At 38.0% G+C, this 12,899-nt stretch overlaps 1 protein-coding gene across 1 annotated transcript; it reads right to left on the bottom strand.

Moving 5' to 3' along the window:
- Positions 1–896: 896 nt before the first annotated feature.
- On the bottom strand, positions 897–12,331 carry MMP27 (matrix metallopeptidase 27). The gene is made up of 10 exons (XM_024574637.2): positions 12,230–12,331; positions 11,151–11,389; positions 9,941–10,089; positions 9,720–9,848; positions 5,992–6,153; positions 5,692–5,812; positions 3,626–3,756; positions 2,752–2,911; positions 2,096–2,199; positions 897–1,138 (listed from the first exon to the last, which is right to left on the bottom strand). Exons 1-10 carry the CDS (start codon positions 12,329–12,331, stop codon positions 897–899), a joined length of 1,539 nt encoding a protein of 512 aa, XP_024430405.2.
- Positions 12,332–12,899: the final 568 nt, after the last annotated feature.

The following is a 12,899-nucleotide window of genomic DNA, read 5'->3' as shown; positions in this document are numbered from 1 at the left end:
CAGGAACAAGAAACAAAACAAGTTTGACCAACATTTGAGAACCTACTGCATGTTAAGCACCAAGCCACACTACCTTTTTAAATCAACAATATTGAAGTAGCATTAACATAAAATAATATTCACTAATTTTATGTGTAGAATCAGGTTCAACAGACAACCTCCCATCTTCTGGGTCAGAACATTTGTGAAGAGCTTTGCTAAGCATGTAGCTTTGAGTGGGTAAAGGTAAAACCTAACCATAAAATTTAGAAACTCAGCAAATACATGGTATTACAAAGAGGGCAAGAAATTTTATCTATAAGTTTAGGTTTAGGTGACCCATATATCTCAAACACAGGGAGGAAATCTCTACATTTCTTGTATTGTATATTAGAAAAGTGGGCAAAAATCTGATTTCAAACTCTCTAAGGAATGGTTAAAGGCATTGGTCTGTGCTTGGGCGGTTAGAGGGAACGCTACCTTCTTACTCCTACTAGTTCCTTAATTGTTGGGGGATCACCTCTAGTGTAACACTTCCTGCCTCTCTGTAGGCTTTCACTTCTGGCTTTGGGAGGTGGAATTATTTATTTGATTGGTGAATTAGGGAGTAGAAACTGGGCACACACTTAAGATCGGTTTAATAAAGGTCTTCAGTGTTTAATTATTGTAAGACATATGGCATATTTCTCCAAGTCCACAAGTATAAAATAGGCTTAAAGTACAGTGAAAATTTTGTTTACATATAGTAACTTCCTGTAAAAAGCATCAGGCAACTCAAAATGGCTATTAAATCTTTATCCAATAGATATTTACTACTAGGACAGGCAACCTGATGTTAAAAAATTGTTTTAATCTACTTTGAAACAGAGTTTAGATTAAAAGAACCTCTTGAGCTTTATTTTAGGTCTATGAATTTATTAATAGCCATAGATTTCTTTCAGCACATGAACAATACTGAAAATAACCAACTTTAAATTCTTGTGATAAAACTTCTCCACTCCTCTTGAATATGCTTTTTCCTCCCTGGCATTAATATCAGATGATGAATTTAATGGTTGTTTACATCGAAACCAAGTATTGATTTTCATGACTCGGGTAATGTTCTTCGCCTTCGGATCAAATTCAAATTGCTTTGATCTACGGAAGAAGTAGAAGAATCCTAGAGAGAGAGAATCGTGATCAGTTATCTTGCACAACTATACAGTGGTTCCTTTTTAATTTTATGAATGCAGAATAAAATAATTGAACATTATAAAGAGAAAAGAAATATATAATTGCATATATTTTACTTTATCACTATCACATAAGAAATATTATTATTTTTGTTTCCTTGAGGAATAAGCTAAGGTATGAAACATGAATTTCAAAGGGCTTACTACCTGCCTTTCTAGCCAGACTGTGATTATGCTAGAGGTTTTCAAACTATGTGTTAACAGAATGTCTCAGGGAGGAAGAAGGCCTGTGTAGGTATGGACTTGGGGCTTTTATCCTCATTTCCTTAGATCTGTTTTACTTTTTTCGGGGGGGGGGGATTGTGGTTCTGTGTTAGACATCATTGGAATAAAAGATTGTGTCACTCAAAAACATTTTTGGACTTCTGTTTACTCCATGGTCTAGGTCATTGTCTTTGAAGATAATATTAGCTGGGCTAATATGTTAAATTGGGCTAATATCTTAAATAAGACTGTAGATTCCTGGATATCAGCCACAGTACCACTGCCTCAGAAAGTCTGAAGAACTTGTAGTTTCACACACAAACCCTAAGCTGCATATATTAAACTATGTATCTTATAGTTTGAGAATCACTGTTCAGTTTATGAGCTTAGTCATTTTTCATGCTTAAAACTTTTGGGGGGTGTCTTGGATCAATGACAAGTAAAATTAATTTTGGTACTTTTCACATAGGCTTGAAATGGTATAACAGAAAACATAATTCAGAACTTATTGATTCAGTGAGTGATGATACCTACAGGGTTAAAGTTTATTAAAGTTTATTATTATATGTACTCAAGAGTAGTAAAATTATTTTAAAATTGCAACCTTTAAGCTTTCATGCTGTCTTTAACTGCCAATACAGTTTTCTGAGTATCCTAAGAGTTTAGGCCTTGATGCTTACCTTTATGCTGGAAAGCAGCATCGACTCGGAGACTAATTCCTGGGAAGTGTTTTACCAGCCTCCGAGGGTACCCTTTGTCCATGGTTTGAGTCACTTCATCATACCTGGACACATGGATATGAAAATTTGTGGAGGTTCTTTGTTTTGGGGGGTTTAATTCATCTACTGCCCAACTTGAAGTCAGGCAGCTGTGTGGAGAAAAGAAGCCTAGTGGAAAAAACAAATTGCATTAATAATAAAACATGTGGCAAAGATTATGGTTGGTTGAATCATTTACAGAGTCTTGAAACAAGAATTAATGGGAAGAAATGCCACATCATTTGTCAGAGTGATGGCATTTTGAGGAAATGTTAAAATAAGGTCTCAGCTTGGAGCTTTCATAGATTTTCATTCAATATTTTTGTGTTGCCAGCAAGTTGGTTGACACCACCAGCTTTATGATTTTATGTTATTTTTATTTTTTAAGTGGGAGAAAGATCTTTGGACTCACCAAAACATTCTTTTGTTTGATGAATGTCATCCACCTGAAATTGCCTTCAACATAATTCACTTTAAGAAAACTGTTGGTTAGTTTTGTTTTTGCCTGTGCTAAAGTGATGCTCTGTGAATATTTTTCTCCAGAATAAAACAAAGGGGTCAATTGTCTGTAACCTTACCTCCAGCACCAAATGCCCACAAAGAAGTAGGTTTTTCTTGTGCTGTGGTCACAGACAGCTGCATCAATTTTCTTCACATATCTTGGAAAGCCAAGCGTATAGATGGATTTGGGGTAATCTGCTAAAACAGCATACCCTCTGATCATCCAGAAATTGTCATCTAGGAGGAGAGAGGGTGATACCTTATGATGCCTAGTTCCTTTCACGTTCAGTGCTTAGAATTTAGTCATCTTACATCTCTATTTATTTTAACCACTTTCTTTAGCTGCTTTTACCATTCATATTACACCAATAATATACCCACAGTTAATGGAATGCATACCCATGTTAATTGGTTTCACTCTATTGGTTGCCTTTCTAACTCTAACAAAACAGTCGGGGTGTTTGGACATGATCTCTTAAACCTCGGCACTCAAGTGTTCTCAATGGCAAGTAATCTGATGAAATCCTTGTAAAAAATAAGGTTGCTAGATTAAATTCAAGGCACTAGTTAAATTTGAATTTCAAATAAACAATGATGAACTTTGGGATATAAGTATATCCAAAAATATTGCAAAACATACTTATACTAAAATTATTTGTTATTTATTTGAAATTCAAAGTATCCTATGTTTTTTTGTGTGTGTGTGCCAAATTTGGCAACCCTAGAAAAAATTGAATGTAGAAAAGACATGGATTACCTTTACTTGGCAGAAAAAAGACTGTATTTTAATTTCTGTCATACTGATTTATGCAGGTTTTTTTAAAGCGCCTGTGCAGTTGCAATAGTGTTTACCTCCACAGCAACAGAGAATCCTGGATAGTTATTCTTTGTGACAGGAACCTAAGTTCAGGCATTCATAAGGGGTGGTGGAGTCACTATGGGAAAAGTTACCTTTAAAAACCAGAATCTTATCTTTATGGTTCTCATATGCAGCTTGAATGTCAGCTGGCAGAGATGGCCAGAATGATGAGATTAATTCAAATTCAATATCACTGATATCACAATAGATCCTCCATATGTGCCTGTGTTAAATAAAAAAACACTTAATATAAACAGAATATATATGAGGTCTTCCCAGAAAGCATCCAGCCATGGACTATGGAAGAAGATACAAGATACAAGAAATACTGTACATAAGACAATGATGTCTCAGTCCCCTTCAAAGTGGGCATCTTAGGGTCTCACACAGTTCTCCCAATCACCATCAGCTGCCCTGTTGTATTTTCCTGAATCTCATCGATGGTCTGAAATCTCTTCCCTTTCAAAGGTGATGTTAGTTTTGAGAAAAGCCAGAAGTCACAGGGCACCGTATCTGGGCTATAGGGGAACTGAGTCACCTGGGTGATTTGATATTTTGCCAAAAAACTCTGCAAGAGATGCGATGCATGAGTGGGTGCATTGTCAGGATGAAGCTGCCAATCACCAGTTCCCATAGGTTTGGCCTTCTGAATCATCCAATAGTTTCCGTGGAGGAATGTTCAAGCTTGATGCAAAATTTGTTGCAGATTTGTTGCTCTACTCGCTCAATCAGTTTGAATGCGACAGCCACACAGTACACATGCTCACTCAACAGTATGTACCACCTCCGCCGACTAGTACAGTGATGTCATCATTGTTCACACATGCACATTGCAGATCACTCTCCTTGGCTGCCAGGTTACATTGATGTTGCACAATCCATTCTCATTACATTAACAATGGTTGGACTTTTTCTGGACAGTTAATATATATAAATGTCAATGGAAACATTGTCAACTGAGGCTTGTATTTATCTAGTGGGTAATTTTCCTCAAATAATTTAGAGCATTAGCATAATTTCCCTCAGTAAATTTAAGTGACTGTGAATTCAATTCTTCAATTTCATCCTTTGGACTACCAACATTAGGATATGCTTTGTTTCCATTCTCTCGGGTACTTAGAGTATCAAACTATCCATGGAAATATCATAAATAGTACTCAACATTTTGGGGATCTTAATTCAGCTACTACCTAACTTGGAGTGCTCAATGGCCTGATTTTTGCCAAAGCAGAAATACCCAACATTCTATGCCAACACCAAGCACTCTAAGAACTCTTTGGGGCCGATATTGGCTAGAGCAAAGAACTATTATTATGAGCATGGCAAAATATTTCCACAGATTTTCCCTTTTGCAAAATTCTGAGTCTATGAATGAAACTTGAAAAATCCTTCTTTTTTATTCCCTTTCCTATGCTGGCAAGCCTCCCCTGACAAGCGGCCCCGCACCTGTGCTCTCGGGACCATGCCATTACAGTGCTATGTATTCATGGGTGGAAGGAGTCTGATTTCAAATATTCTTTCCTTTTGCCCCTATGACTTGTTAGATGGAGTACATCCTGATACTTTGTTATAAAAACATGGTCATGGTATATTTAACTGACATAGCATGCTGCAAATTAAGTCCAATAAATTATACATGGGGAAGAAGAGCTTTCCTGCTCCAGTTAACACTTTACTGATGTGACATTAAGGAATAGTCTTCTGATGCATGTTTAACATCAGGATCTCTCAGTAGGAGAAAGGCCTAATTTTTATAATTTTATGATTTGCGGGGTGTACTCTGACTGTGGCCGCTTTCAAGCTACCAAATTGATGTGAACTGGTTTACAAAATTCCCCAAAATTTAACAATTGGATCCTGAAATGGTATAAGTCAGCTCCAACGCACCACTGGTTTAGTGTATTATTTTGGCCAAAAAGTCACCGAAAGTTGACTTTCAGTGGAAATTTAAAAATTTGCTTAAAGACATTTAAAAATGAATTTATCGAATAAGTAAGAGATATGCACACAGCAAAACATTCGAACAGCATGGGTAGTTATACAATAAAAAGTGAAAGGCACACATTCCCACCATCCTCATGACTCCCTCTTTATCCCTAAAGCTCTTGAAAGGAAAAGTCTTCAAAGGAAGTTAAGGTATTTAAGGGAATGGGTTTACCTGCCTTTAAAGAACATAACTTCTCTGCGGAAAGTGGTGATAGCATCAAAAGTCAAATCAGGGTCACAGGCATGGGGTATGGTGGGTCCCTTTGGCTTAGCAGGTGCCTTTGGTAGACCTCCTTTGGTGAGAAAAGAAATACCACAGTGAATTAAGAAGGCTTGTGGAGATACCTGCAGAAGGATCCTACCTGAGTGAATATTTTCTTCATGCTAATATTTCAAGAAGTGATTTTCTCAACTTCTGTCTAGAAACTTTCCTATTTAGTTCACCTATGTTCAGATTTATGATGTTGCTCACCATAGATGGACTGGATTCCATTGATATCATCCTGAGAAAGTGAGAATTTGCTAGGATCCAGGGAGACATAATTTGGGAACATCAAAGCTGTTTGATCATTGGAGTGAGAGAGCCCCAGTGCATGACCAAATTCATGAGCAGCCACAAGGAATAAGCTGAATCCTTAACAAAAACAGGGAGAACAGGTGCACGTGAGTTACTCAACAGGAGAATGGTTGCATCTGAGATTATGAATTAACTAAAGGGAAAGAAGAAAAGGCTTGCCATGCAGCAGATAACTGTTGTAACATATGCATCATCATTTATATGGGAAATATTTCAACACTAATCAGTGGCATTAGTCATATCATGGAGAACTATAACCCAGAGTAAGCAAAGGGTGGAAAACAAGAGTCTCAGAAATGGATACTATTAATAAAAGTTGAAGTTGCCAGCTTTGGTTGTTGCTAGGCTATGCAGTATGTGATGTTTCTTCTACTTATATTCTTCACAGGTTCTCCACTGGCTGTGGGATAAAGTCCAAATACCTTCAGATAGCCTTTCATGACCTAGTTCCTGCATTTTTTCTAGGCCCATATTTTATTTTCATATTCAATGAGCTAGCCATACTCAATCAGTTGCATTTCTCATTTATGCCATGTTTTTTCTGATCTCAATGTCTTAATATCTCCATCCCTTCTGCCTAGAATGTCACCTCTTATACCCCCTTTTTTCCTAGTTATCCTACTTATTCTTCAAGAATTCCCTCTGGAGTCATCTCCTTCATGAGACTTCCCTTATTTGACTAGTTCCTATCCAGCTTGAGTAAAATGCTCCTCTCTGACTTCCATAGACTCATTGCCTAGTTGTATCATAGAACATTAAGGGACTGCTATTGTCTATTTCTTTTACCAAGCTATGCACCTTTCAGTAAAGTGAGTAGGTGTTAACCATCTTTTATTCTTAGTGACTGCTAGACTTATCAATAGTGGGCATTTAATAATGGTTGCTAGATATCCAGGTATTTGTTTGGATGACAGAATGGTTAGATGCACCTCTTATATAAGACCGTAGTACCCTGTACTTCCCCATACCAGAAGTCTCACTATGCATGGTGGAATTGTCTTTTTATTTCTCTGTCTCTCATTAGTCCTTAAGGTTCTAAATATTAGATACTGTTCTTGGACTTGCAGCTGAGCCTATGGATCCCAGGGAGAAGGCTGAGCCTTTCATGATGGAGACTTGTCCAGTATGTTTGCACAAAACAAACACGGAATGGCAAAGGATTATTGCATGGTCTTATACACTTTTCTGCTCTTGACTTTCCTTTGTCTGGCTGGTAATATCAGTGGATGTGCTTTTGGACAAGGGATGAGACAAATGACCCTGAAAAAAATAATTAAAACTCAGGTCATCTAAATGAAGTCCAAACCTTTATCCTTTCCTTCAAGATCCTCCATAATCTGAATCCTATTCACCTTTTAGCCTTCTCTTTCACTGCAGTTCTAATACTTCAGTTGGTTGGATTATACTGTCCAGAACAGACTGTTGCTCTTTCCACATCACAAACACTGCGCACTGGTATCATCTCAAAGGACTGTTTCAGTTGTTCAGTGCGTGTGTGTGTGAGTGTGTGTGTGTAGAGCACATATACATTCACATATGGGCCTCGCTTTGGGAACATCTGGGGAAAATCTCTATACGAGCTCAAACCCTTCTGCCATCACCATGCAATGACTGGCACCTTTTTTAGGAAGCAATGGGATTGGCCGACGACCATCATCTACTGCTCTTAAGTAAGTTACGCTAAGACTTTTGTGCCCTTTCCAGAGAGAGAGAACCTGGGTATTCCAATAAAGGAGGTAATCATGTATCATATATTATTGTCAAATTTTCTATTAAAAAAACCCCAGTGTGATTGGAGATCACATTTGCTTGAGGTATTTTGCCCGTTTGTTTTTATTAGAGAATGGAAGACATTTTCCCTTTTATGTCAGTGAACTAAAAGTCATGCAATTGGGTGTTGTTGGGGCCTACAATTTACACCTTGAGGAAAGTAACAAAGCAGAAGAGAACCCATTTGAGCACTGTTGCTTGGTGATACTCCAGAACTTGGTGAAGGGCTCTATTTATCCCCCTGCTCAAGCAAATTTTGCCAACTTGGTGCTCAGAACTCTTTGGACTTTTTAATAATCCACCCCACACATCCCTCTTGGCAGAGGGCTTATAGCAGTGTCAGTAATGTAATTACTACTGAATATGAAATTTAATAGAGATGAAAGGATAGTGAAATCTTTGACTAATCTCTACCTCTAGTTATAAAAAAGTAAATCCTGGCCAAGCAAAGGGAAGCATCTTGATTTTGGCAAGTACTAGAATATTTCCTATAACTTCCCGATTGAACATATCCACACTGCTTTTGAGCCAAATCCAAAGAAATATGGGGGCACGTCTCAGCAGAAGATACATAACAAACATGATCTATTCAACTCCTCCATCATTTGGTTGATGGTGACACCCTACTTCCTTCTTCCTCTTGTCTGTGATGCTAACCTATGTGGTGACAGCAGCAACCAACTCCAGACTTCCCCTGGTTCCTGAAGTTCAGCCAAGTACTGACTTATGTACCCACCTTGTTCACTAACACTTGGAAGAACAACTGCATCACGTGTTCAGACTTAACAGTGAGAGGCCATGAACCACATTGAGTCACTGGCTTTCAGTTTTGCAGAAACTGTGAAATGGGCATACAAACTTGCTCAGGACTGAACGGTGGCCTTAATACCAGCCATCAGCAAAGCCACAGCCTCTGCTTTCCTGGGACTCTGGACACCAGATACCAGACCTAAGATGACTGTTGTCAATGTTAGAAAAAAAAGAAGTGGGGAGAACCTGAGCGTCTACTGAGCTCCTTTGTTTGATGCACATACTTTTCATGTATTAAGGTTCTGTTTTTTATTGAAAAATTACAACAATAAAATATCTCTTATTTTAGTGCCAGGAGGCACTTTAAGAGAAATAAAATGAACCACTTGGTCTGAAGAAATGGATCAAATGTAAAGATTAGGGTTCAATTCCTTAGCATATGGGTAAGAGTTAGAAGAGGAAGTTCATGCTTGTAAATAGAGCTTCTACAGGCCATGAACTCACACACAATGGTGTGAGTAACCTATGTAACTATGTAACCTTGTAAAGAACTGTGTAACCTTGACTATGGGGAATAACCTTTAGTTTCAGTTTCTCTGTATTCAATCACTGACTCAAAATTACCACCTACCTAGAGGCCTCTTACAATCCTCACCCACAGATGACTTCTACCATTGGTATAGCACACACCATGTTCTGCCTTGTATGGTGGTATATGCATCTAGGCCTTATATAACACACAAGATCACGAACCTCTGAAGGACTGGAACTTCTCTAGTACAACCCAACGGTTCCTACAACACCTTGCATAATTCCAGGCACATAGTGCACCTTCAGGCATTGTGGATGTATGAACAAATATGAGGAAGTGAAGAATGTTCTGATCATAACAAGATTAGCAACTTTATGATGGTGTTGTGTGGATAAGACTCTGAATTGTACAAGCAATTGTCTGAACAGATATTGAACGCTTTCATCAGTCATCTTAGATTATGGAAAATTATGAGAAAATTGGGCAGTAAAAGGCAACTAATGGCAAAGATATCTTTTTCAAGGACTCTTTAGACTATTGTAATTTTGTTCATAGAGAATATTGGGCTCACCTGCTCCATCCTTGGTCCAATTTTCATCCTCATCGAAGTGAGTATCTCCACCCAGACCCAGACCAGGAGGAAAAGCATGGCCGAGGACTCCCAGTGGGCCATCAAAATAACGAGGACACCGGCCATGGACTGAGACACAAGTCATAGGGGGGAAAAGGTCAACTTCTTCAAAGCCCTTGAGGTGAAAGTAACCTCATTTTTTTCTCTATTGTAAACCTTACCTCGGGTCCTAAATGCAATCATAATGTCGGCAATCCCCTTGGAAATCTTGGTGAATGTGAGTGGAGTAACTTTGCTCCACATTTCTAAGCCTTTTTGGATAGCCTCATCCACATCAGCTCGTGCCATATCTGGAGTGTAGTTCACAATTCTTAAAAATTAACAAAAAAAATATGTCGGTTGGTGATTATACATGCATGCGTGTACACATACTACAAAATCAAAATAATGTCTATCTAATGAATCATATGATGCATTAACTTTTAAAATGGTGCTATACTTACACTTGTATAATACTTCACTATTTAAATAAAGTACTTTTAAAATTCTCTCATCTGTCCTATCAATCAGGTAGTATATAACATTAATAAATGAGGCTCAAAGAGGTTAAATGACTTCCCTAGGATCATATCCTAAATGGGAAAGCATTAATCTCATGTATGTATTTGCTGTGTATGTGACTGTGTTTTAAATGTTCTAAAAATTGATATTTTCTCAAATGGCTTGTGGAAATCAATCTTATGCATGTGTCATATAGTAAGAGTCTCACTTGAGAGTCATAAAGAATTAGTTACTCAGAAAAAGATTTTCCATTTGTTTATATTACCTATCTTGTTAGTCCTCTTTTTATCTCAATCCTTAAGACTCAACGAGATAAAGAAAGAGCTTTTGGAAAGACTTTTTAGGGCCAGCCAGGAGGGGTTAGAGCTCATAGGAACACTTCCTCCACTTCCTGCAATAAGCCAGCTCCTTTCCTTAAGATGTCTGGAGACAAACTCCATACTTCACTCTGGGGTCCATCTGAGATTCGACAACTTCACACACATCTTTAAGGTCTTCATCTTCCCTTGAGCACACTTCGTCTGTACCTTCAAGCACCTGCCATCAGCTGGCAGTGCTTCTGGTCCTGAGCTTATACTGACGTGGCAGAGACTAGAGGTTTTAGAGCATCCCTGCCAGAGCCAGTCTGCTGGTAAGAACTATGTAACCTTGTCTATGGGGAATAACCTTTGGTTTCAGTTTCTCTGTATTTAAGATGCTAATGATGGTGGTGGTTGAACCACAGTTTGTTGGGAGGATGAATAAATGAAATATATGAAGAGCTATGCACATAGGAAGTATGTGGCAAAATAAACTATTATTATTTTTGGGTTTTGGGATTATGTTCGTGTTCCTTGGTATTAAAGGGAAATAAGTTGACAAAAGTATTACCTGTATGTGAGGTTGTGTTTCCACCACCCAGGGAGAGTGTAGCCATACTGACCCACATCAGGAACCCCACACCTGGGTGTCTTCATGATCTCAAGAGTGTTTGAGTCCAGCTTTCCAGTCACTGTCAATCCAAAAAATGCTTGCATTTCCCGAAGTTTGCCATCTGTGAGACTCCTGTTCATAGCTTGAACAAGATGACTCCCTTCTATTTCAAGAGAGTAGAACTGGTTGAGGTATGCCTGACCAAAAAGACAAAAAAAGACACAGACTACAGGAGAGCAAATTTCCATCTCAGGATAAAATAAAATCATGTGAAATCCTTTTTGGCAGTGGGGAAGGAGGGAGAAAATAAATAATGAGGGTAATAGCAAGGGAGAAAAGAAGAAAAGAAGGAATCAAAGAGGAAAGAAAAGAATCACTCTTGTTTTTCAATTTCCAAGAACTGGTTGAGCTATGTGTCACCAGAATTGGCCAAACCCTGCAGCCCTTAAAATTCCAAACCTCCACAAAGAAAATCGAGCTTCTTATATGTGTTAAATGGCCACATAGTTTGCATATTTTACTATTACTTTCATTTTGGTGTTTCCTTGAAACAAATTCTAGAAAGATAGGTGATTAATCATTTTGCAAATGTCATTGATTTGGCCAAGTGTGGCAAACTAACTGGACTAATTTTTAGAGGGAATCTCCAAAGCAATGAAGATATTTTTCATATATACAGGGATGAGGGGATCCAAAATTGTAGTAGGATCCTCTTGGCTGGTCTTAAAATACTTTTATGTAGAACTCCATTTTTTTTTTTTTTTTTGCAGGGCTGTCTCCTTTCTCCTTTCACTAGCTCTTCACTTGTTATCATTGCTTAAAGTTATAGTAAATCCTGCCTTTCCCCCCACCACATGCTCACTCTCTACCTCTCACACAGTTCTTTGATGTCCTTAGAGCAAGGGAAATGAAAAGCAGCTCCTTCTCACAAGAGGGTTCAGGACTCTTGTAGGAATTTGCTGTCGTGTTAGGTCCCAAGACAATCAATAAAATGAATTTTTTAAAATAGTCATTAATAACATTTATTGAGCCAGTACCTGAGCCAGCTGCATGTTTTCTTCATCTTCCATCTTTTGGTCTGTAGGAAACGTGGAAGAAAATGTTATAAAGAGCAAAAAAAGAAGCAGAAGGTTCTTCATTCCTCTCTCTCTTCAGTTGAATCCTGGTACTGTTTGCAAAGATTTTGGAAAATAATAGTGAAACGTGTCATGAATTGGCTTGTATCATCATTTAATTAATAACAGAAAAAGGACATTTGCCATGAAATATGTCATGAAATGATTTTCTTCTTAGGTTGAATTGATTTTGCAATCAAGATCTGCAATTGTTTAGTAAACAGAGCCATTGTTCATTACTGAATTAAATATAATGTGAAGTCAGCCTCCAAGTCGCTTTTGTCCTTGGAAAGCTGGAGGTTTTCCTATCCATAAATTCTGGAGAGTTATAAAGTTATCTTTTGAATGAGACTCCAAAAATCTTGGGTAGCATGGTATCACGAAAAGATATTTGAATCAGGAATTGGATTACCCTAATTAACTAGGGTAAACATCAAATGTTTATTGAGCACCTACTATTTGCCTGTCACTGTAAATGCAAGTGTGAATGATACCATTACAATCTTGGTGGAGAATTCAGACATAGACAGAGGCTAAAGCCAGACAAAAAGGAGGCAAGTGGCAAATGCCCAGTGAAGATTCTAAAGATTTG

The sequence above is a fragment of the Desmodus rotundus genome, chromosome 5 (assembly GCF_022682495.2).
Source record: "Desmodus rotundus isolate HL8 chromosome 5, HLdesRot8A.1, whole genome shotgun sequence".
NCBI classification, from domain to species: domain Eukaryota; kingdom Metazoa; phylum Chordata; class Mammalia; order Chiroptera; family Phyllostomidae; genus Desmodus; species Desmodus rotundus.
Note: the sequence above shows the minus strand (reverse complement) of the source record. Positions and strands in the feature narration are given on the sequence as shown.

Coding starts and splice junctions, on each gene's coding strand:
- MMP27 (XM_024574637.2), bottom strand. CDS start 12,331: ATGAAGAACCTTCTGCTTCTTTTTTTGCTCTTTATAACATTTTCTTCC. Junction 3,757..5,691: donor GTTATGTTCTTTAAAGGCAG/GTAAACCCATTC, acceptor TATTTAACACAG/GCACATATGGAGGATCTATT. Junction 1,139..2,095: donor TGCTGCTTTCCAGCATAAAG/GTAAGCATCAAG, acceptor CTCTCTCTCTAG/GATTCTTCTACTTCTTCCGT.